General features: G+C 35.7%; 1 protein-coding gene and 1 long non-coding RNA gene across 4 annotated transcripts in view; one reads left to right on the top strand and one right to left on the bottom strand.

Annotated features, from left to right (window-relative positions):
* kif26ab (kinesin family member 26Ab) overlaps positions 1-24,337 on the bottom strand; it is a 174,298-nt gene extending 149,961 nt beyond the window's left edge. Inside the window, exons 1-2 of one of the 2 annotated variants that reach the window (XM_087291020.1) lie at positions 23,877-24,337; positions 21,027-21,263 (exon numbers count right to left, since the gene is read on the bottom strand). In XM_087291020.1, coding sequence (XP_087147146.1) covers positions 21,027-21,263; positions 23,877-24,011 — 372 coding nt within the window. In that variant the 5' untranslated portion in view covers positions 24,012-24,337. Of the gene's footprint in view, positions 1-21,026; positions 21,264-21,882; positions 22,144-23,876 lie in introns of those variants that run through there. The other variant, XM_087291021.1, reaches the window with a different exon arrangement.
* On the top strand, positions 17,443-21,143 carry LOC141378417 (uncharacterized). Of its 2 annotated transcripts, none has more exons than XR_015513812.1 (3): positions 17,443-17,520; positions 17,951-19,871; positions 20,057-21,143. It is a non-coding gene; the product is annotated as an uncharacterized LOC141378417 (long non-coding RNA). The 2 variants fall into 2 exon arrangements; XR_015513813.1 differs by having other exon boundaries at positions 18,004-19,871; positions 20,057-21,077.
* Positions 24,338-26,785: the final 2,448 nt, after the last annotated feature.

The raw sequence follows: 26,785 nt of genomic DNA, 5'->3' as shown, positions 1-26,785 counted from the left end.
CAAAATATGCAAATGTATCTCCATTAGGAATTTATTACAACATTTACATATAACAGCGAGCGTCAACAAATGCCATGAGAAAGACAAATGCAAAACTAGCGCTTTATTTCAACATGAAAAGCACGAGACTGAGAATAAAAGCGTTTAGGAAGAGCTTATCACAGTCTTATCAGCAGAACAGAGAGCTTAAAAGTGAAACAGTCCGGACGCAAACAAAGAGTTTAAACACTCACTGATTGAGAATCAGATTTAAAAAAAGGCTCACCGGTGTAAACATCAATAATGCAGGGCAGTACTTGGCTTTCTTGACCCATCGTTTCCTGAGGTTTACATTCTGCTTTTCCTATGGCCAGGGTCGGGTTGAAAGGTTAAGAGGAAGACGAGAGCCGCATCCATAAAATGTCAATCTAAACCTCTGTGAGGTGACTGAACCAAGAACACATGCTGGTAAATATTATTCACGCTCACTGTTTGACAATGGGATGACATGGTGGCTCAGTGGTTAGCACTGTCGCCTCACAGCAAGAAGGTCACTGGTTAGAGTCTCATCTGGTTCAGTTGGTTCTTCCCATGTTCGTGTGGGTTTCCTTCGGGTGCTCCGGTTTCCCCCACAGTCCAAAAACATGTGGTATAAGTGAATTGGATGAACTAAATTGGCTGTAGTGTATGAGTATGTGTGTGAATCTGAGGGTATATGGGTGTTTCCCAGTACTGGGTTGCAGCAGAAGGGCATCCGGTTTGTAAAATGTTTACTGGAATAGTTGGTGGATCATTCCGCTGTGGCAACCCCTGAATAGTGAAGGAACTAAGCCAAAAGAATATGAATTAATGAATAAATAAAAGTTATGTCAATTGACTTTTTTGGGTTTGTAGACTTTTTTTAAAGCAAAATTAACTTGTAACATTTATAGTAAAGCAACTAATCTTTTTTTTTTTTAAGTGTGGGTGTATTCTATAAATGTTTTTATTCAGTAGCATATTAATGATATTTCTTTGTGATACGTTTATTAATTTAGTCAAAAAAGTCAAATAAAAACTTCATTAACATGTATTAAATGTTATTTAATATTAGCCTGCAATGATGCATTGTTATTCATTATGAATATTGTGATTATGCATGTGTTCTGATATTACAAGCAAGAACAATAACTTTATCGTGTCACTACATTCTTGTTAATATGTTATTTGTTTATTTTAGCGTTATAAAATGTGAACAAAGCTCTGCATTATTTAGTATTTGTGGGTTCTTATTGATCGTTGTTGATCAAAGTCATTCACAGCCAACATGCTGAAACAAGCAGGAGATTGCATCACTTAAGATTAATGTGGTCTGGCTCATAAAAATAACTGTATGATGTTTATGCATTATTAATTTATGACATTTGTTAGAAACAGTTTTTAGGGGAGTTTTGATTAATAGAAAAAAAGTGTTTTATTAAATATTTTAAATGCTTCTATTTTACATAAATAAATATAAATAGAAAATAAATAAACAAATAAAAACTTAAATGAATAAATATGAATAAATTAATACATAAATAAATTAATTAATCAATTACATAAATATAAATGAATGAATAACAAAATAAACAAATAAATAAATAAATAAATGAAAATGATTAAATAAACAAATAAATAAATAAATGAATAAATAAACAAAATGATTAAATGAATATATAATATATAAATAAGTAAATAAATAAATGAATAAAAACTAATTAAATAGACAAATAAATAAATAAAAAATGATTAAATATACATATAACTACGTGAATGCATAAATAAATACATATATAAATACATAACTAAATAGATAAATTATTTAATTAATTAATGACATAAATATAAAGTAATGAATAACAAAATAAATAAATAAACAAATAAAAATGATTAAATAAATATAAATACATAAATGAACAAATAAATAAATAAATAAAAATGATTAAATTAACATATAAATGTATAAATAAATGAATAAATAAATGAATGAATAAATAAATAAATAAATATTTTTAAATAAGCAAAAATTATTAAATTAACACAAAAATATAAAAATAAATAAATAAAAATAATTAAACAAACATATAAATAAATCAATAAATAAATATGTTTAAATAAACATGTTTAAATAAACATATTAATTAATTTATAAATTGATAAAACAAAAATTAATATTTATCAAAAATTTACATTTTTAAGAGTTTTTGAATGTAATTTCTGCTAATCGCTCATCATTTACCTATTAACTTTAAATCACTCTTTACAATTATTTTTATTGAAAATATTAACATACATGACACGTAACAAAATCACAATTCAAGGAATCATGTGTGGGTTTGGCGTAAAAAATGTTTTGATGGATTCCGTCCGCCCTTGTGTTGATCAGCAGTTCTGTTCTGATAAACAGCTTTTTTTAAATTCTCGTAAACTTTGCGCAGCGCAGATGAAAGTACAAGAAGAGGGCAGAGGAGCCGAATTGAATGAGAAACTATTAAAGGCCATAAAAGTGAGTGATTTATAGAGACTGCTGTGGCATGTGTGAGGCAAACCTCCCCTGCAGGGTTCAGAGTGGGACAAGCAAGTCGAACCAGGACTTCCAGTATAGGCCTTCAACCTCAGCCAGCACCGCTTCTCGTGAGAACCGCCAGCTTTTCTGTGGTAGGGGTGTGAGGAAATAATTGAGGCCCTTGGAATAAACATTCAAACAATGCCGTTGGGCATGCAGTCGCATTTAAAGCAACCTGAACATTCAGATGAGCTCACGACAAAGAGCACAGCTTATTGACGCATTTCGTGATAAAAACAGGGGAGACATTCTTCATCGTGACCGTCCTGGGCGGTTCATCATCTCTTAACGTTCAACATCTCTGTAATCTTTCCAGTGAACATGCAGCTGATTGTGAGGGTCACAAATGCACTTCACATGAAGAAAATGAAGGGTCACAAAGGGTAGTGCGATCTTCTTATAGCAAGATCACTTGTTCGAGCCCCGGCTGGGTCAGTTGGCATTTCTGTGTGGAGTTTGCATGTTCTCCCCGTGTTCGCGTGGGTTCCCTCTGGGTGCTACGGTTTCCCCTACAGCCCAAAGACATGCGCTATAGGTGAATTGAATATACTACAGTGGCTGTAGTGTATGTGTGAGTTGGGTTGCGGCTGGAAGGGTATCCACTGCATGAAATGTATGCTGGATAAGTTGGTGGTTTATCCGCTGTGGTGACCCTAGATTAATAAAGAGACTAAGCCGAAAAGAAAATGAATAAATGAACAAATGAATGAATGATATTGTATTTTGACAATACAAGCAGCTAGCTTGGATGGTACTTCCCAATAACTGATTAATTAGTTAATAATTGTTTGTGTCCAACTGTTTGCTTGTTAGGCTCTGACAGGGCTGCTCCTTGTCACCAATTCTGTTCATAATTTTTATGGAAAAAACATCTCATAATTTTTATGGACAGAATTTCAAGGTGCAGCCTTAGGCTGTACTCACACTATGTACAGTTGCCTCGAACCGGACCAAAGCACGCTTGTCCCCCTCCCATCTCCCCCGACGGCCCACACTCACACCACAATCGGGCCTCGGCATGCTTACGTCATCGCTGCTGTGCTGTTCAGTGAGAAGCACTCTCTCACTCACTCAGCAGCACAGTGGAGATTTCTCTAGTTATATCATTTCAGTCGTTTGATATGTAGTGACATGCAGTCAAATATTTCGCCAAACAGTCCTTAGGGATGCGGTGACGCAATCAGATATTTCTCATAAATCATAAAGTCCTCATGCTGCAGTAATGAGGAGGTCTGCTGAAGGTGCCCAGCTGTCGTGCTGTAAGGGGTTTGCATCTTTAAAAAACTACGGCAGTTTGCGTTCACTGAACAGGAAGATTGATTAATAAATCCATATGAAACAGTCCCTTAAAAGTCCCGTCTCGCTTTCAGTATCGGGCTTTGGTGCATTTTGCACTCACACTACAAACGTACCAAGTGTACCGCGCTCAGGGCCACCTCTTCCAACCGGGCCAGGGCTGGCCAAGTGAACCGAGCTTGAGCCCGATTCAGAGCACTCACACTTCTCAAACGATCCGGGAAACGGCCCTGGGCACGGTACGGATGGCATAGTGTGAGTAAGCCCTTAGACTGGAGGAGGTCCAGTTCAGGGACCATAGGGTTTCATCTCTGTTATTCGTAGACGATGTTGTTTTGTTGGCTTCATCGAACATGGACCTTCATCATGCACTGGGATGAGAATCAGTACCTCCAAGTCCGAGACCATGGTGCTCCACTGGTTTGCCATCTCCAGGTTGGAGGAGGTTTCCTCACCCTAGGTGGAGGAGTTCAAGTATCTTATTGTTTTGTTCACGAGTGAGGGAAGGATGGAACATGAGATTGTGGTTGGATGGAAAATGAGATATAGTAATGCGGTTGATGTACCGATCCGTTGTGGTAAAGAAGGAGCTGAGCCGAAAGGCAAAGCTTTTGATTTACCGGTCAATCTACGTGCCTACTCTTACCTATGGTCATGAGCTTTGGGTCATGACCGAAAGGACAACATCTTAGATACAAGTGGCTGTTTCGGATTAGGAAGGTGTTCTAGACATGTCCCACCAGGCGGAGACCTTGGAATAGACCCAGGACACACTGGAGGGACTATGTCTCTCAGCTCGCCTGGGAATGCCTCAGGAACACCCCTTAGGAGCTGGAGGAAGTGTCTGAGGAGAGGGAAATCTGGGGTTCTCTCCTAAGACTGCTGCCCCCGCAACCCGGCCCCGGAAAAGCGGCAGAAATTGAATGAATGAATGAATTATTTTAATAAATACTGTATAAAAATATATACATATAATATAAAAGAAATTGAAAATTCATGAATTATTAATTAACCACCTCTTTTGAGAAGACATGCAAATATGAAGAAGAAATGCTAAACTTTAAAACTCCTATTACTATTATTATTATTATTATTATTATTATTATTATTGTTGTTGTTGCTGTAGTAGTTATTATTATTATTATTATTATTTTATTTTAATTGTGAAAATCAACAGTTTAAAACATGATTTAAATAAAACCCTTGCTAGGTTAAAAAAAATGTTAAAATTTTGTAGGTTGCATTTTTTTTTTTTTTTGCAATATTTTGCTTAAATTTAATTGTATTATCTTTCAATTTCTAAATATGTTTGATGACCAAAATATTATTTTAATAATTATATCTGTTTATTAAATCTGTTTTGTTTAAATGCACCAAAATACATTGTCTATATTCATCCAATATTAATTATTAAATAATCATTAAATATTGGTTTTCAATATGGGGTGTACTCAGTTATGCTGAGCATATATATATCTGCTCAACAGAAATTATGGGGAAAATAAAATATATATATATATAGTTTATTTAGAGTTTATAATAAATAAATAAAAACTTTCAAAAAAATATAACACCTAACTAAAAGTTAATTCCAGACATAATAATTCATGTGCTTGACCTTTAAAAGTAATCTTCAGAGTATTAAGTACACTTAGTACATATTTCACATCAAAAAAGAAACTAAAAGAAACATTCTGAATGATTCATGATTACATAACTTATGGCGACTTTGCCAGGCACAAAAGGTTATTTATAGACTGTAAAAGTTTCCAATAAATTCCACATTTTTTTACAGATAATATATATAATATATATATATATATATATATATATATATATATATATATATATATATATATATATATATATATATATACAGTTATATATAGTTATATATATATATATATATATATATATATATATATATATATATATATATATATATATATATATATATATATATACAGTTGCATCTATATTAAAAGACAGTTGCTTTGTAGCTAACTTCAACAAGCAGCTCCTCCATCTCCATTGTCCAGAGGCTATTGTGAAAAAGTACTGATGTAATCATAGAAATAAGCATCCCCATTTACAATTCTAACTATCATATATGCTTTATATTATCATGCAAGCCCAAAGTGTCAAAGAGAAGATTGAGAGATTTGAGGATGGTGCTTTTCCAGAAAAATGACTCAGCTTCTCTGTCTTTGTGAACATCGCATTTTTAAACTTACCTGGAAAGTAGTCCTGGTAATGTTACAAATATTTACTGGAATTCCAAAGTGAAAGCGTCTAGTGTCATCTAATCAAGCACGGTCCATCCATTTTCATACTTTGTTATGACTCTTATCCCGCAGCAGTCTACTAGACTGACCTTTCACATGGCGGTTGTAGACGCCCAGCCGCAGGGGTTAAGTGTTTGAAAAGAAACCACCAAAACTGCTAATCCATCTAGCTTTACTTTAGATGATCCTCTCAGGGTGTTTTTTTTTTTTTTTTTTTTGTCTGGTCTGGTCACCAGAGAGTTCAGCGAGATGATTGACAGAAAAATAGAGCTCAGTATTCTCATTACAGACATCGTCTAGAGTTTCCCTCAGCGTTTGAAGGATGGAGCGATGCAGGTGTTTTTCGACCTGCCCTGAGAACGGACTTTAAACTTCTTCCATGTCACAACAGAGAGCTTATAGAGCCTTTGGAACTGTAGTGGCCATTATAATTGATGACAGCCATTTCAGTGCCTCTCTTTGGACAATGGAGATGAAATAACGGCCGCCCTCAAGCGCATATTCATCTTATTAAATGTGATACCATATACCGTTTAGTCCTTCATCACAGTAATGGGATTGGAAACGCTACATTCCATACCAGCAGACTGTTCGAACCCAGGTGCGTATGCCCTTAAATATTGTTGAATGATCCTTTAATTGAAGATGACAGTCAGTGGAGGATGAGTTTGACGTTGAACGTCATTCGGTTAATGGTTATCGTAGCCAGACGTATGATTTAGGGTTATCGCGGGCCGTTTTTACTTTCAGAGTGGCTTGTGTGCTGGAGTTTTGTGGCTAGCTAAGTGCCAATCATTGTAGGCAATGAAGTCTTTGTCCATTGTCTTGCGTTAAGCTTCCAGGCTCTCCATCCTGAGGCATTGTTCAGGTGTTAAGTGCCCTGACATTGAAGTGAATGAACTGCCGAGGGAAGAGCTGCTTCATTGTTTAAGCAGAAGAGACCGTTCCTCACTGATATCAGGCGAGGGAATCATCGGTAATAAATAATAAAACAAAGGATGGCGCTGCTGAAAAAGAGTGAAGCCATTAAAAGATGTGGGGCGTAAAGAAAGACTAATTGCCGCCTGCAAGCGTGTGCTTGGAAGAAGACAGCAAAGGGACTGGCTGTCACACACCGGGACATGCTGCTGACTGCACAATTCCTAGAAAGAAAGTGACTTTTAATCAAATTCGAAGACGCACGGTTTAACTTCAGAGTGAGTTTTTTTGGTAAATGTATTAATACAAATAAGGTCAATGCAAGGTTTGTTTATACTTGAAGACTTTAATTTCGGTATGTTGATGCACTTCCAACAGGGTATATGCTGAGCTAGTGTTTTTTCCCATACTGATAAACTTCCGGTGACCTGTTATTCTGAACTTTTTCCCATTTTATACGGTTCCTTTTACAGCATCGATGTTGTAATGTCATTAAAATACATTCAGTTAAATAAACTTTGGCATTCATTTAGTGGCTCAAGCGTAAAATGAGACAAAAAGCCGTTTACTCGCACGCGCCAGTAAGAGTTGGGAGGCTAGTGCAAAAGCTCCATTGAATATACTGGGGTACAATAAATGCTCATATTATAAAGACATAGTGGGGGGAAATGTAATTTAATGCAGTCCTTTTTGTACAATCTGAGACCCACTTTATATCGCATATTACACAGCTAGTGGAGATCGCTGATTTTTAAAGAAAACAGACCTTAAACGCACCGAATTTTGCATTGGCATACAGTTCGATTAAGCCTTTAACCCAGGTTACTGGCAAATTAAAAGTCCTGTTAGCATGCTTCAGCATATACCCCACTGAAACGGAATGTTGAGTAGGGGGTAGGGCTTTCATTTTGCTTATCATTGCCAGTCATTCGGGGCCTGGTTAAGAATATTGTGGATAAAGCTATCAAGCAAATGCTCAGACTTTGATTAAAGATGACTCAAACATATATATATATATATATATATATATATATATATATATATATATATATATATCAGTGGATTAACTTTTATTAGTGGATTTTTTATCAGTGGATTAGCACTGTTCACCTTAAGATTCATTTGTTCTTTTTTCTTTAGCTTAATCACTTATCTTTTAGGGGTCACCACAGAGGAATGAACCGCCAACACTTCCGACATATGTTTTATGCAGCGGATGCCCTTCCAGCCGGAATCCAGTACTAGGAAACACCAATACACCCTCACATTCACACTACTGACAATTTTTGTTTATACAATTCAACTATGCCACATGTGTTTGGATTGTGGGGGAAACCTACACCAACACGGGAAGAACATGCAAACTCCCCACAGAAATGCTAACTGGCCCAGCCGGGTTTCGACCTAGGGACCTTCTAGCTGTGATAACCACTGAGCCGCCATACCACCCTTTAAGAATAACAGTGTGTGTAAATTTTGTTTTCACATAAACTTTAAAATCACATTTCTAGTCATCACGTTGCTCCTGATGTTTCATATATCAAAACCGGTTTCATTTGTAAAACACATTTCATACATTAATGGTCAAAAGTTTTAGAAGAGTGCAATTTTTTTTTTTTTTTTAAGAAGTATCTTCTGCTCACCAATGAACATTTCTTCACCAGCAGATCAGCATATTAGAAAGCTTTCCAGCGTATTATGTGACTGGAGTAATTAAGAAAAAAAAATCAGCTTTAAAATCACAGGAATAAATCACATTTTAATATATATTCAAATAGAAAACAGTTATTTTAAATAGTATTTTTTATTGTACTATTTTTAAATTAAATAAATTAGATTTTAGATTAAATAAATGCAATAAATGATAAGCAGAAGAGAAGAAAACATTAAAAATCATGTTGTAAATTAAATTAAATTATTGTTCTATTCTGAGTGTTTTTTTCATTTAAGGTTTACATGTTACTCTCAACCTCTCAAAAAACAAAATCTGGAAACATTTTTTTTTTTTTACAATGTACCGGGTTGTGGCCTTGAACCATTCATTATTTAATTGGACTAAATTTGTGGACTTGCTGACATCAAATGCATTCACAGTAAACCACTGCGTATATTTATTTTAATGAGTTTACCGGTCTAAAATTATATGGAGTACACAATAATACTTCTAAACATCTTGTATTGCCTTTTTTTATTTTACTTAAATCATTCCAAATTGGAAAACTGTTCAATCATTTAAGATTAAATACTCAAAAGTCATCCTGCTTGTAAGCCATTTACAAATTATATATATATATATATATATATATAGCTATATATTACCATGAAAATGGTACTTTAAAACCTTTTAGTGTGCTCATTCCAGTGGCAGTAGGTGCCGAAACTCATTTTATCGAATTGAAGCTATTTTATTTTGTTTATAATTTTTAATCAGGCACATCGCTGGAAAGGTCTGAGATTCAATTTAATTTAATTTTAATTAAATTTAATTTAATTAAGTTTTTTTTTCTAATCTTGATGATGCACATTGCTGGAAATGTCTGAGTTTTTGTATTGTATTTTATTTTATTGTATTGTATTTTATTATATATTTTTTCTAATCATAATGATGCACATTTCTGGAAATGTCTGAGAATTTAATTTAATTTAATTTAATATTTTAATTTAATTTTGTTTTATTTTTCTAATCATGATGATGCACGTTGCTGGAAATGTCTGAGATTTTATTTCTATTTTATTTTATTTTTTTTAGATTTTGTTTCTAATCATGATGATGCACATCGCTGGAAATGTCTGAGACTCAAGATTCCATTTTTAGTGTTTTGTGATAGAATGGGAAACTAATTGTTTGACAACTTAAAATTTGGAACATAACTTTGTTAACATATTGTTTTGATGCTGTAGCATTTTAAGATTCCAATATATTTTATAATTAATACACAATGTGGTGATAAATTAATATTTTAAAGTAATTTCTAATTAATCGTATTTTATTCTATATATCATGCTATTTTCTACATCACTTGTGTGATACTGACCTTGTTGATTGTTTGAAATCAATGTATTGAACTATATTATAAATTACAAATAGTTATACAGTGGCAGGTAATATCTTAATAGCTGTGTATCATTTGCATTAACAATTTTAACAAGTTATTTTTTTTCCACAACTTATTTTAAATAAGGGTTTAACTCAACAGCTTTAAACTGGATGACAATCGAACTTCAAGCCTGCTTGAACATTGTGCCTCTGTACTGTTAAATTGCAAACATATCAGCAGTCACACAAAAATAATCAACCTACTAAAGAGGCCCGTACTTCTTGCCAATTCAATCTGGCCGTGGATAAATGAGTTCCAGTATGAACCACTGAAGTGCAGCTGGGTCATCAGGGCGGCCTGATATCTGAAACTAACTGAGTGCTGCAGTTCCCAGACTTTACCAACAAACTGAGAGCAAATTCCATAATGAACCTATGAAGGGGGGAAGCAGGTGTAAATCCTAATAGAAAAAATCAAGAATAAAAATAATTCCAGTTTAAGCCTTCAGGCCACCCACATTTTGATAAACACTAACCCTTCTGTAGCTACTCATCTGGACCCATATCGCGCAAGCCCCTAAGTTCAGTTTAGGTAACAGCCACACATATCTAGCTGGACAAAGCATCCTTTCTTTTCCCGAGCGCAGGGAGAGCAGGACTCCCATGGCCAGTGCTTCCAGAGTCTCATTAAGCCATCAGCAGAGGGGACGATGGAGGCGTAACCTCTCCGGCTTGACCCCGTCGCTTTATCCCCCACACCTGGAGCAGACCACACAGGGCAAACAACCAGAGAGAAATGGCCAGACGAACTTAGGCTGATTTCAGATAAGCAGCACTGAGACAAGGAATTACACAGTGTATTGAGTCCAATCACAGAAAGAAAGTAACCATTCATAAGAATTTGTACATTTTAGCTTTAATCAGTATGAAAATTTCATTTTTAAAATGATTGGTGCCCCAAACCACCCGTAAATGTCTATATGTTATATAAACATTTATTTATATGAGCGATATCACACAAGTATCAGTGCAATATGGCTGTATATCGGCACTGGTGGGAGGTGTGCGTTGGCTTTAGGCCGCAGGTCAAGTGCCTTAGTGACCCACCAGTGAGAATATACAGCCTTATCGCACTGCTATAAGTGTGATATTGCGTTCATACAACAGTTTGACGAATTTAAAAAGAAAATCAAACAGACTCAAAATCCCTTTTTATAAGAGGAACTACTTTCTTCCGCCATTCATATACATCTGCAGCTGACCGTCAAAACAACAGAAACCATTACTAATTCACAAACGTCACTTTAGAGCTATATTTGAATGATTCTCTAGCGTAATGTCTAAAGTGAAGACAAAACAGCTGATTTTGCTCGCATTATACGATTCTAAGGCTGAACGGCATGAAATGCCATCAGTCTGCAGAGATTTCCCAGTATTTCTCAGTCTCAATCGGGATTTCACAACAATTGACCCTGAAAAACAATACCAGATTACTAGGGTATAAATACAGCACTACAAAATTACAAAACAGAGAGAGATCGACTTAAAATGTCAGTTAGATATTCTGTAATAATTTGTTGTAGCTTGAAAACGTACACTTAGAAAAAGCTGTTTTTTCTCCTCTACTGCTGTGTTTACACCAGACGCGGAATGCGTGGATAAATCGTGCTATTTACTCGTAAAAATTTTTGAGTTTACTCACACTTTGAGTTTACTCGCTTCATTTGCTCGTCAAATCCGCTTTATTTGCGTGTCAAATTCACTTCACAATAGACACGGATTTGTGTCATGGCCAGGGCTTCTGTCTGCCCAGTGACTCTAGCTTTGTTGCTAATAGGCTGACATGGATTTTATTAAGAGAATAGCTGTGTTTATGTGCTTTATGAAGGCTGAAAAAATAGTGTTTATTCGTTTGGAGCCGTGCCTAAGTCCACTAGATCCTTTGCTCAGCTGTGAGTTCATCAACTCCTCCAGAAACTATACCTGGATGATAGAAGCCTTCAGCGGTGCTTCCGACTAAGCTGAGCCCAGTCTGATGAGTAAACTCCAGTTATCTGGAGTCGGCAGGAAGATTTTCCCCCGACAGCAACAACAGGCGCTATTTCATAATCACACGCCTATAAGACAAAGCTCATGATTAGTTAAAGCGGCACCAATTTCTGCTGAAGTTCACATTTTTTAACTCAAGAGAGTAGCGTGTTAACTTGTGCCTCTTTATTTGCAGGAATCGTGTCATTCGCGTTGACCAATTTGCACGTATCGTGCCACAGGATGTCTATTTGCGTCTTTGCATTGACTTAACATGTTAATCATTCATCCGCATCTGGTGTGAACGCAGCATAAGGGCTTATTATGTGTTCTCTGTCACCATCTAGGGGAAAAACAACAACCGTCTTTGCTTCACTCAATGACAGGCTGATAGCCGCCAACGAGCTGCATCTCAGAAATTATGAATATTTAAAATAGGCACTATTCTTATAAATAAACTGCACAGTTGCAATCTAAACAATTACATTCTTACCAAAAAAGCCTCAAAAGTACATTATATTGCCTAAAAGCTGCAATATTTGTCAAACTGTAGTCCTCTGCTTCCCACTTGTGTGGGCGGAGTAATGCACAATGGTGAAGAGGCTGTATGAGTGCTGATATTACTTCAATATCTGTTGCATAAATATATTTATAGTTATATAAATAAACAAATGCGTCGCATGGACAAAATAAAAAAATCATTTGTGATGTCACAAAAAGCATTGGTTAAGTTAATGTTTTTTTTTTTATACGACCGCAATATTACATGTCATTATGGAGATTCAGACGAAAATACGAATAATAGCATCATGAGAAAGTTCCACTATTTAACAATATATATATATATATATATATATATATATATATATATATATATATATATATATATATATATATATATATATATATATATATTTTTTTTTTTTTTTTTTTACTTTTGTAATCATTCATTATTTTAAAGTGTTTAAATTTCATTGATGTAAATTTTTTATTTTTGCATTTTTAATCAAACATTTGAAGTTCTAAATAAAGCGAGAAATATGAATTGCACATGATTACATATGAATGAGTACAATTCAAATTATTATTAATATGCAATGCAGTTAAAATCAGCCTTGGGACTACTTCATCTGTGCAATTACCTCAGAATAATTGCACACCTCAGAATGTCCATCCACCAATTAGAATCAGATATAAATGTGCAGGCTGTGTTTAATTAAGCTATTGCAATTGATATCAGTTTGATTCAGAGTTTAATGAGAGTGTAATTCAGAAAGTTTCCGAATGGTTCGGGAGGATGATCTTCAGTGAATTAAGCTGTTCTAGAATACTGTGAGCTCCATGAGAGCAAATCAGTGCCTTTCTCTAAAACAATGTTTCATACTGATACACTTTGTGCTGCCAGGTTTATTTATTTGCTGGCAGCCCATTAAAATAAATGCTTGATGGTGAAATATATTGTATCTACAGGTACAACCAACACCTTTAAATAAACAATTGTATTTAATTCTTAAATAAATCGAGTCACACTTTACAATAATGTTTCATTAGTTAATTATTAACTAACATGAACTAATAATGAACAATACTTGTAAAGAATTTATTAATCAAAGTTCAACATAGTTACTTATGCTTTATTAACATCTAAAATCATGCTTGATAACATTAGTTAATGCACTGTGAGCTAACGATGAACAAAGGCTGTAACTAAATGTATTGTCCATTGTTAGCTCATGATAGTAAATGCATTAACTAACATTAACTAATACAACCTTATTGTAAAGTGTACCTTAGATTGTTTCATTTGCAAAACTTCATGGCATGGTCATTCATTTCCTCATAAATCTTTCAATTTTAAAACCTTTGCTTCAAATCAAATCACAAAATAAGTAAATTGATGAACACTCAAATTGTGCTTGTATTACGTTTCAAATGTTTTTTTTTTTTTTCCTGTGCAGGTGCACTCTCCAACAAATCTACCTCAGGTCACAAAAATCGTCTGCTTTTTTCCCAAAGAGAGCTATCTGATGAAACTAATTGCAATAATATTGCATGCTAATTATATTAGCATAATAATATTAGCATGCTCTGAAAGCGCTCACCAAATAGCACATCTTAGGGTGGGACGAGGTCACCCGCATCCACCAACACTGATGCACACCCACACAAAAAGCCCTCTCTTTCTCCCCTGAGGTAACCTGGAGAGAGAACTTGAGGGGGGGTGTTCAAAGCAAACCGGAGGGCTTGTAATCCTACCTAAGCATGAGATCTCTCTTGAAACACAACCACAAAAGAAAGCGCAGGGAGGGGGGGAAAACCTGAGGCTAACCCAAGCAGCAAGTCAGACAACAATAAAAAGTCGACAGCCTATATTTAACTGTGGTGGGAATTTGGTGAGGAGTATACAGGAACACTTTGAATGCATGATGAAGGTCAACTGGGTCTCCACTTCCTCCACAGACTCCACTGTTTTCTCCCTACCCAATGTCGACGGACAAGGGGGAGAGATAAGCATTGTTTCCCAAAACAATGGGTCACTTCCAATAGCCCCCTCCCTGGTCCACGGACTGGCACTCGCATGTTACTGTGTGACTACAGTGTGTGAAAGTAAGAAAAGCTGTTGACAACTCTATGAAAAAAAAAAAACTTTTATTGGCTTTGGATGTGAGTGGATAGACTGCATACACTCCAAACAATGCAAATGTGGCTTCAGTTTACCAACATTCAGGAAAACATTCAGGATCTGGATGTTTGTCATGTTTTCTAAGGTTTTTGGGGAGGATTCTTCAAGGTATATCCAAAGGAAGCCTTTGATTAAGTATGCTCCATTACTATGTGGGACAGCTGGAATATTATTGAACTGATTGTTCTGGCGCTCAAACCTGATTGGTTGACTAGCATTCCTAAAGTGCTGATGTAACAGTGCAAATGCACTGGGACTTTTTACTGTATCATTTCCCTGTTCTGTGTTTCCGCATTCAACGTGATCAGATTTGAAAGTGACTTTATTCTGTTGACACAACTGTAGCTTACAGAAAGCCACTTTATTTACAGTTGAAGTCAGAATTGTTAGCTCCCCTTAAATTTTTAATTTTTATTTTTTTAAATATTTCGCAAAGTATGTTTAACAGAGCAAGGAAATGTTCACAGTATGTCGGATAATATGCTTTCTTCTGGAGAAAGTCATAATTATTATTATTTATTTTTTTTTTGCTATAATAAAATCAGTTTTTATTTAAAAAAAAAAAAACATTTTAAGGTCAATATTATTAGCCCCTTTTAGCCATATTTTTTGATAGTCTACAGAACAAACCATCATTATACAATAACTTGCTTAATTAACCTAACCTGCCTAGTTAACCTAATTAACCTGGTTAAGCCTTTAAATGTCATTTTAAGCTGTACAGAAGTGTCTTGAAAAATATCTAGTCAAATATTATTTACTGTCATCATGGCAAAGATAAAATAAATCAGTTATTAGAAATGAGTGATTAAAACTATTATGTTTAGAAATGTGTTGAAAAAATCTCTACGTTAAACAGAAATTGGGGGGAAAAAATAAACGGGGGCTATTAAATGATTCACTCTGACAGTTTGTTTAAAAAAGGTACTGATCTATTCAAGAACTAAACAATTATCTTGTTTTGTGACTTATTAGATGGCTTTCCGTCCTAATGTGAAGCGAATCTTGTCAGTTTGCAATAAAAAAAAAAATCACAAATGCAAGTTAAGTTTGTTTCCATTAAGTGGTGATTGGCTCACTGTAGTATTGGTAGCCTGGTAACCAACAGTAAATAAGGCAAGCATAATGTTGATTAGTCAACTGATTAGTCACGTTGGTGCAATGCTTGCTATATGTCCAAGTTTATCTATCATGCCCCATTATTCCCAATAACTGCTTTTCACATGAGCTCAAATCCACCTCAGTCGAATGTAAAAACACGTATTGCAAATCAAATCAAAGTTTTTCATTAATCATTTACTATGTGACATTTTAAAATGCGCAAAAACACAGGGTGATATATTAAATTATTTTATAATCACTCTGAAATCCAAACTGTGTTTATGAATGTGTCATATTATTAACTCAAATAAAGTAACTGATTCAAAAATTAAGAGACTCTCTTCATGACTGGGTCACTGAATAACTGAATCATCACCACGGCACTAGATTGTATGACATTCCTTAAATAGCATGAAAATCTATGCCAGAAATGTAGCCTCGAAGTTCATATTCTGTTTTTTTGCAATTCAATTAAATTCATGGTTATTTCTATAGACCTTTTTCTTGGAACGCAAAATAACCATTATGCTTTGCGTGTATGCGCAAGGAGAATGCGAAGAACTTCCAGTCGGCAGCTGATGCTTGTAAACAGTCACATATGGACAGCTTTGAAACGATAGTTTTAATCTATTTTACCTGCTTTTATCCTCTTTGAACTAATACTGTTGTCCATCAGCACCATCTCCTGGACTAATCATTTAAAGAAATGCGATCTAATAGGATGGAAAACAGCTGCTGTGAGGCATTTTCCCCTCGTTGTCAGATGGCATCTTCTGCAGTTTAAATGAAGCCTTGTCATCGCTAAAGTCAACATTTTCTCTTTATTTCAAATATATAACCAGCCCAAACCAATGTAATTCACCAAAATGTTTGACACACACACACACGTAGCCTGTACTGTGCCACTGACACACTGATTTAATAACTGACAAAGTGAAAATATAGGCGAGTGTCATTTCGAAATGACAGAAAAACACAAACCGTGGTAAAAACACACGAAATAAAACACAAACGGCTTGCGATTAGAATGAACAGCAAATCAGCCAGCAGAGTATCAATAACAGACTTTTATTGGTCATTTTTGTATATTGCACAACTTTCATACCTGTTAAGTTTCATGCCAGTACTCTGGTTTGCTCTCTCTCTCTCTCTCTCTCTCTCTCTCTCTCTTTGTGTGTGTGTGTGTGTGCGTGTGTGTGTGTGTGTTAAAGAGCCGCTGAGCTAACAGCTGACAGGCCGGGAACGCACACACACACTGTATTTCTGACGGCAGACACGTGAACTAGGAGAACGTTTTTCTCGTATTTCTGATGCGCTTGAACCACATGTGACAGATTATAACGGCTTTAACAGACACATTTCTAAGTTGTGTGTCACAAAAACACTCTGTTATCCATTAAAAACGTTATTAAAACCCATTTTAGGAGCGCAAATTACCAGTTGTACACGCTGTAAACGGAAGTTTCTTGCATTCTACCGGAAGAAGCTGGTCGCTATGGCGCCCTCCATGCAGCAGCCATGAAAAAGGTCTATGGCACATTTACAATGTAGATTGTGTCAAAGCAGCTTAAGATCAGGGGCATCCAAAGTCAGTCCTGGAGGGCCGGTGTCCTGCATAGTTTAGCTCAAACTTCCCTAAGCAAACCAGACAGGAAGTTTCTAGTATAGCTAAAAAAAAGCTTGATTAGCCAACACAATCTCACACCAATTCGTAACTTTTTGATTGAGTGGCTAATTCAAATGAATTCGTAAGATCTAATTCGTACTATTTAGTACGATTTGCTCATGGCCCAATGACGGTTGGGTTTAGGCATAGGGTTAGGTGCCATGCCTCCTTTTTAAAATCGTGCAATTTGTATGACTGAACTCGTATGAATTCGTACAAATTAGCTGCTAAACTGGCAAAACGTAAAATAGTTACGTTTTCTCATGAGATCAGGCTGGAATAGCTGGTTCAGGTGTGTTTAATTGGGGTTGGAACTAAAATATGCAGGACACCTGCCCTCCAGGACCAAGTTTGGGCACCCCTGGCACAGACGTTCTAGTAAATTGAAAATGTGTCAGTCCAGTTTTCAGAGTTGAAGTTCAGTTAAGTTCAGTTCAGTGTGGTTAAAATTTCATTGCTGGAAACACTAAACAGCAAATCCGTCGATGAGCAAGTCCCAAACCAAGCAAGCCAGTGGCGACAGTGATTTTTAAATTCATTTTACTGTTATTTTAACAGCTAATTTTTCATTCAAATGGCTCTCTTTATGTCATTAACATTTAATTTCTGCACTGGCAAGTGCAGAAGCAGATCATGCCACACAGCTGAGCTCCTCACATCTCCCATTCATCATCACTGTGACCAGTAAATCAAGCAATGAGCCTTTCAAGCAGCACTTTACATAGAAGTTTTGTGTGTGGCATGATCACACCTTCCTCCAAGCTGAAAGCAAAGCCGATCATGTCTAAAGAACAACAAAGCCTATAGTTTAAAAAACAGGTCACTGATATGTTTGCTCTCTATTGAAGGTGTAGTAAAAAGATTAACCTTTTGATGACTCGGTGAACTTTGTGAATAGGCACAGCGATCGGGATATCAGGTTTGCTGATAAGGGAGCCATAAAACTAAAGAGACAGGGCTTATTTGTGTCAACTTTTCATCAGATTGTGAGATTGTATACAAAGTGGCCTTGCATCTGATTTATGCACGGCTTTCACAACAGAAAAGAAACAAAGCGAACAAGTTCCAGAGCTTTGAGGCTCAGGTGAAAGTCAAGTGCTTATTGAATCTAACAAAAGATTCTTAGTCACGCATTAATGCATTGATCAATACAGTTTCTTGGAAGATAACATTATTAGTATTAATAAGTACTACAAGCAACAAAGCACCTGATTTCCCTTGGTTTGGATTGATTTGTTTACTCTGCAGTGGTGTTATAATGTTTTTCTTGCTGACCTTTAGGGAATATTTTCATAGCATTAATATAAAGTCTTCAGAGAGTTTTTAGAGCGATTTCATATATATTTGGTTTCCAAAAAATACAATTTTCCTTAATGTGATGAACAATTTGATTATATATGTCATCTTTTTTTTTTCATTACAAAGAACATTTTAGCCTTTGGAAAAGTCCCACTGAGTGTCGTTTCGAATAGTTCAGACTGCTTGCGCACTAACAAAAAGTAAATTAAAGTTGATATCTCAATTTCATTAAGTATTTGACAACAAATATATATTTTTAAAGTTTTAAAGTTGTTTAAAATCTTACAACTGCATGTCTGATATACATCTGATATCATAACAATTAAATTAACATTTTCTTTATTTCTAAAGCACTTTTGACAATGTCAACTGTAAAATATTCATAAATTAGCAGTAGCAATTTTTTTTTTTAAATGTTTTTAATTTTTAATTTTTTCCCCTATTTATTTCTGATTTTGAATTGCATTATGAAACCCTAATCTTTCTTCCAACTACTTTTAACCTTGAAAAGTTGGAAAAAGTGACTTTTATCGAAATTTTAATATATTGTCTTAGTTTGTGTTTGAAATTATGGTACAAATTCTTAAAATAAACTGCCATTACATGTTGTGTTATTTTACAGACTTATTTGTCTATATATTGTTTCTTTGATGCAGGGCCAGACAGAATCTGCGGACATTTTTTGCTATTTCTACAGAGAATTTTGTAAAAAAAAATCTGCAGATTTATGCAGAAATATTTTGGGAGTATCATAACTAAAAACTTAATATATGACATTAAAAAGAATAGTCTTTTAACTTTTATTTAATGCACTGTAAAACTCAACAGTCAACTTTATCAAATGAAATGAGTGTAGCTAACTCAAAATTGACTGAAAGTTAATTTCTAGTTTCTAGGAGTTTTGAAATCGGTGTTGAAGGTAATGAGTTAATTAAATACCTCATTACTTCAACTTAAATGGAGTAAGTTCACAGTACTCATACACAGTTGAAGTCAGAATTATTAGCCCCCTATGAATATTTTTTCCTTTTTTTAAATGTTTACCAAATTATGTTTAACAGGGCAAGGAAATGTTCACAGTATGTCTGATAATATTTTTTTCTTCTTGAGAAAGTCTTATTTGGTTTATTTTAACTAGAATGAAAACTGCTTTTAATTTTTTAAGAGCCATTTAAAGGTCAAAATTATGTTTTAGTGCAATCGTCTCCTCAAATGGATTGAGTTACCTTGACTTTTTGGGTTGTACAGTGTGTTTATAATGCAAATCCATCTAAATCCACTTATTTGGTAAACAAGGCAAGTCTATCAAATAATATCTCAACTAAAAGACAGAAAATATACAAACATTTACAAACTGTATTATACAAAAAAAATCAAATGAACACTTTTACATTAGTCAATAATATTACTACAATGAATTTACTAACATAATTAATATAAATTGACACACATTTACACAAGTAAATAAACAGACTCATTGATGGGCTAAAAACCTGAAGAGGATTTCTGCTTGTGCAAATTCTGTGTGGGGGGGTCCGCTTATATGTTATATTATTTCAAACTACTACAATGTCAACGATGTCACTTTGTTAACCTCTAGAGTTGAATTTTCAACATCAAAAGTGGACAGATCGAGGTCTTATAATGCAATTCAAAATCGAAAATAAACGGAAACACTTATGAACACTTGTAGATTGTATCAAAGCAGCTAATATAGTTGAAGAAAAGAGAATAAAAAGTTATAATTGTTTAAATTTTGGAACTTTTTACTATCTGAGTCAAGCAGGAAAGTAACGTAGAAGGCTGGTGTAGTTGTAGTTCAATAAAACTGATACATTTCAGTTTAGCATAAATGTCACTGTTGAATATCAGCTCAGTTTATACTGATCAGTGTAATGCAAATGTCACTTCTGAAAGCCGATCCACTGAAGAGCAACTCCATCAATGTGCACCAATTTGTTTAGAATAATAAAAATACAAACAAAAATGTTCATGCATTAATGCATAAATCAAAACAGTTCCTTGAAAGATGACATTATAAGTATAATGCTACAACATCCTACAAACAACAAAGCACCTGATTTCCCTGAGTTTGGATTAATTTGTTTGCTCCGCAGTGGCATTGAAACAATGTCTGTCTCACTGACCTTTAAGGAAGCAGGGTCGGATAGAGTGAGGGCTTGTCTCCTCAGTTCAGCCACAGTCATCTGACATTGCTTGCACAGATCCGGCTTAGCGTCATCCCTGTCTGACTCCGAGACACTCACAGCTCCTGCTCCTTCAGGTGGAGGTCTGCTGGCGCACCTCTCCTCCTCCGCTGACAGTCTTTTCCTCGGGCTCAGCTCAAAAGAAAGGGAAGACTCTCCGCTTGAACAGCCTTCCACCTTTTACAAAGACAACAAAATCAAGTAATTTAACATTAAAGCTAATTCAATTTTGATAATTATTATTAAAGGGATAGTTTACCCAGAAGAAAGAACTAAAAAGAAGATGAAGAAACCTGTAATCATTTGCTTTTCCTACTATAGATTTCTGTGGTTGCAGATTTTCAGCTTTCTTCTAAATATATTATTTAGTCAGCAGAACAGGTTTGGAACAAGTAAGGGATGAGTAAATGATGACAGATTCATATTTTGGGGGTATCCCTTTATAAAAATGCTTGTACATATAACTTTAAATAAATGTTATTACAGTTCTTAATATGAATCTTAATAAGTACAAACTTGAAGTATTGAAGTACAAACGTTTTCCTGAATGTGAAGAACGATTTGATTATTTAAGTCAACTTTCTTTTTATTACAAAGATCATTTTATATTGTGGACAAGTTCCACTGATTTTTAATGAAGTTAAATTACTGAAACACTAAATAAACTTGTATTTCTAAGAGTGCGCGTGACATGAAAGCGTGATTAAACTTTCTAAATGTTTCAAGTTACTCAGTTGCACAAACTTGCCACTCCACCAGAATACTACAACCCTCAGCTGTTTATTAGAGGACTTACAGTTGATCGGATGGTCTGGAACTCTCCTTGTGCATTCCCATGCGTTAAATCCATCATCTCGGTTTAAATGGTCAAAACGCCACTGCGGACATCTAGAGGACTTTATAGCGCCTGAAATGTGTCTATGTACAATGATGAGCAACAGAGTTCATGGATAATCAGTGGGAGCGCAATGGAAAAGCATAAGCGAGTTTCCGCGAAGGTTTGCTTTGCTGTAGTTCCATGACGACGCGCGCACGCGGGAGTGAAGTTTGACTGCTGTCTGTCAGTGAGCGCGGCTCGGTCACTTGGGTGGAGGGGTGGAGCTGCAGAAGTGCTTTTATTCAAACACAACACTTAGTTGCTGTTTCGGAGTTCTGCTTGTGCACAAACAAAAAGTGAAAATAAAGTTGATATCACAATGGAATTATTTATTTAAAACAAAATTTAAAATTATTAAAAATAATAATCATAAAAGCAAATAAAGACCCTATGGAGTGTTATAAATCAATCAATCTATCTATCTATCTATCTATCTATCTATCTATCTATCTATCTATCTATCTATCTATCTATCTATCTATCTATCTATCTACTGTAGATAGATAGATAGATAGATAGATAGATAGATAGATAGATAGATAGATAGATAGATAGATAGATAGATAGATAGATAGGTAGGTAGGTAGGTAGGTAGGTAGGTAGGTAGGTAGGTAGGTAGGTAGGTAGGTAGGTAGGTAGGTAGGTAGGTAGGTAGGTAGGTAGGTAGATAGATAGATAGATAGATAGATAGATAGATAGATAGATAGATAGATAGATAGATAGATAGATAGATAGATAGATAGATAGATAGATAGATTCGCGTTTTATTATTATTATTATTATTATTATTATCATTTTAATTATTTCTATTTCTGCTTCTTCCAGCAAAAATTACGTCATCTTTTATATTATTTCAGTTCGTTCACTTGTGTTGACTCAGATATTACTGGTCTGTTGGATATTTTACGTGTTACTCTGGCGCCACCCTCTGGATATTCCTAATTCTACCTCCAACAAACCCCTTGGTCTGAAATAAATTGTGGGAATGTCTGCATATTTAATCGTTAAATGAGTATGTTATACCGACCATGTATGCCTCGGATCACGTGAATATAAATTGTATCTCAAATACAGTCAATCTTCGCCTCAAACATTCTCATCCAGTTCTTTGTCTGTGAAAGCGCAACTAGTGTAGGCTCAAGACCAAAACCATTGATAACTGACTTAAGCACAAACCTACTAACAGAAATGTGACTCTTTATGGCCGTCTATATTATATTTATAAGGTGTAGATAGGAGATAATCTCAGACGTACTGTTTTGAAATCAATATTTGTGCATAAATGTCATTTTGTGTATTTTTATATTGATATGTTAACATATAAGTCTGGTGTTTTTGCTCGTTTTTATGTTTATAACAGAACGAGAACGCTGGATATTATTTCATCATAATTGAGTTGAACTGCTGAAATCTTGTAATAGCCGAAAAACTTTAAACCGAATACAAAGTTCACAGTCTGGTGAAATAAAGAGCTTAAGTGTAAACTGCGTGTTTTAGTGTATTGTGTGGCTACTGCGCTTTCCGGGAAGTTGCTACAGCGCAGCTGATGGAGACAGTGAGCGCTGTTCGTGGTGCTGAAATGAAAAATCGCCACCCATCATCATCATAATCAGTGATAACTTACTGTTCAAAAACTGCGAATATAAAGAGAAACAACATCTTCAAGACACCTTTAAACATCCGAGTTCATCTAAAAAATCACATTATAGCCAAGACTAAAGTACCCCTGTTTTAACCAGTCCATCCTCTGATGTCAAAGTACCTATTTGTAATACATTTCAAACAGTCTCTCCGAATATATCTTAATAATACTCCAGAATCTTTTCTGTGCTACATGTGCGGTGTAAAAATGGGCACCAGAGCCCTTAGCGAGTCAACTTGTGGAGTCTTTTGTCCACTCTCAAATTTCTTACCTTGGCTTTTCGCTTTAACAGATGACTGGTAAACCCAAAAATGATGTCAGCGTCCACGAAAAACGTCCCCAAGTCAATCAACCCGGGCTTCTGCTTGTCTGCCCCAGATGACCCGTTAGAGTTTGGTAAATCCATTGTGCGGCTGTGGGTATATTTCCTCTCCCCGTTTACAGCGCTCTGGAGTTCATTTTACAAACGGTTCCCTCTGATTCCAAATCAGTGGCATGGTGTAATCCAGAGGTTCCCTTTCAGGTACATCCAACTGTTGACTCATTTAGATTGTTCGGGTTCTATTCCAAATCACTTGGCTGGTGGAAAATCATACATCCAAATTTTGACACTCATCAAAGCACGCAAGAGCCCCATACAATCCATATATGATCCGTGCACTTCTGGCATTCATCATCCTTGTGGGAAAGGCTGTCCGCGCCGCGTCTTGGCTACACTGCAGGTCTAGGAGTGAACTCGAGCGAGCCTGTTGAGGACTACCTTGAAGAACTCCACCTCTCTCTCTCTCTCTCTCTCTCTCTCTCTCTCTCTCTCTCTCTCTCTCTCTCTCTCTCTCTCTCTCTCTCTCTCTCTCTCTCTCTCTCTCTCTCTCTACTCTGACATCCTCGTGGCTCTTGTGTGGTCGCCCTGCTGATGCTCAGCTGTGCGCGCTCCGAGATTCAGTTCCTCGCTTGCGCTGTGACGCGTAACCTTACCAGACAAGGTATTTATAAGACCTCATGTTTACTCAATGGAGTACTCTTTGTGCGACATTTTGAGATTTAAAAATTTCCGGCAATTCTTTTAGTATTGATGCTAGCTTGCAGGAGATGCCACGTTGTGGGATGCGTTTTATCTGAATAATATAAAGAATGGCTTGAAGTAATAATGTGTAAGTAAAGGGTTAGTTCACTTCAAAATAAAAACTCTTGATTTATTCACCCTCATGACAGTCTTGACTATGAAATATGTCATCCTTTAGAACAAAAAATGTGTATTTGTCATTATATTTGAGAGGCTTAATTAATTAATTAATTAACTAATTTAATAATTATTCAATCATATTTTTTAGCTTAGTCCCTTTATTAATCAGGGGTCGCCACAGCGAAAAGACACATCAAGCAAGCATGCTTGACCAAATCTGGATGATTTAAACCCTGATCAGGGTTTACATGCAAACAAAAGTTAGACTTCTTTTTTATCATTTTGTGATCATGTCTCTTCAGAAGACTTGAATTAAACTGCTCAATTCGAACAGATTTTGTTCATCTTTTTCAACCTACATATTTAGGAAACAAAGTGTCAAAGGAGGGACAGCAATTTCACACAATATGCAAAATAGGCTATACCTCTATTTGTAATACCAACATGTACAAATCTGTGATTGTCATGGGAGGGTCTGGTAAACTAAAAATCCATTTTAAAAAAATCACTTCGGACTATATTCTTTTCACTACAAATGCACAATTTGGTTTTAAAATATCAGCTGCCATCTAAAAGAAGAATGTGTGCCATTATTTTGGTTGCTTGTCTGGTTTTCGCACTCTAATTCTTTGATTAGCCAACATGTAAAAGCTGACTTTATTTAACTTTATTTATTTATTTAGGCTATTTATTTATTTATTTTTAAGCTGATTTGTTTTGTGGCGACGGAACACTCGTTTCAAAAGTTTCTATTATTTTTAAAAGCCAGATTCTTAAAAATCAAAGCGGATCCACCAAAAGGCTCCCCGCTGCGTGCTTTCTAAGCAGCCGAATGCAAACCCGGCCTGTTTCTGAGCAGCTTAAATGCGAAGCTTAACACACACTAGATAAAGTCTGTTGTTCTCTTGGCTTTGAAAGACGAACACAGGACATTACTGCATGGCCTCTTAATAAAAACTCTTATCTCGAGCATACAGAGGAGCAAGCTATAGATAAGCAGACAGGCATTATTGCAATAATATACTCGTTCCTGTAGACTCTCTTTTGAAGGAGCGGGGTTTTGTCCCTCCGATTAAAAGGGAATTAGGCGGTTGACTGTTGACAAGTATGATGTGAGCTGGAAGTGATATTGGCTCATCAACTTGGCCCAATATGCAAAGTCGTAAGTTGCATTGATAGCCATTGTGCGCGCGCTTCAGATTAGTTTTGGATGGGGAAGGGAGCCGCTCGTGCATTAGTCCTTTAGGACCTCATGATTACAATCCATTGTAAAGGTGATTTACCACGTACACAAGCTTGTCCTCTCCGGGATAGCGCAGGGGTCATCCCGACACGAAGATGAAATTCCGCGGATCAAGTCTCCCGGGAGCGCGGCTCGACATCTGCTGCCTGCGCGCGCGTACGCAAATCGCTCCGGGCTCCTCATTAGGACTGTTGAAATATCTTCAATCCTGACTCAAAATAACTGAGATGAACCGGTGGGGTGCAAGACGGGCCGTTTAGCGAATATTGCCGCTATTTAGAACGCGCTCGTGAGATCAAGAAGAAAGAAAGCGACGGACGCCTGAGAGGACTTGGATAAACAGAATAACTGATTGGATTGAACGCTCATGAATAATTTATCAATGACAGGGGACAACAAAATATGGTTCCACTGAAGCGTTCGATTGGAGCGAGTTTTTTGGAGAGAGTTATGGGTGTGTGGTGGGGGAGATTTGGGAAAATTGCACGTAGGGGACACCGGCTGCGGTTGTAACATGTTGTTTGAGCATCAATAACTCAGTGATTGTTTTCGCTAGATTTCTCAAACTGTGAAACACAGTAGACATGTTTGTCCACTACAAATGATAAACACTTGGACGTGCAGGCTGTTATATATAGTTATGTATTTTTGTAAGTTAAAGTCAAGTAAACAGAGTTTCATATAAATACTCAACAGCATGAGTGAGTTAGTGTTGCCTAAGTGGCTGAACATATAAGACCACATAATAAAGATT

Source organism: Danio rerio, chromosome 17 (genome assembly GCF_052040795.2).
Source record: "Danio rerio strain M-AB ecotype USA chromosome 17, GRCz13ab, whole genome shotgun sequence".
In the NCBI taxonomy this organism is placed as follows: Eukaryota; Metazoa; Chordata; class Actinopteri; order Cypriniformes; family Danionidae; genus Danio; species Danio rerio.
Note: the sequence above shows the minus strand (reverse complement) of the source record. Positions and strands in the feature narration are given on the sequence as shown.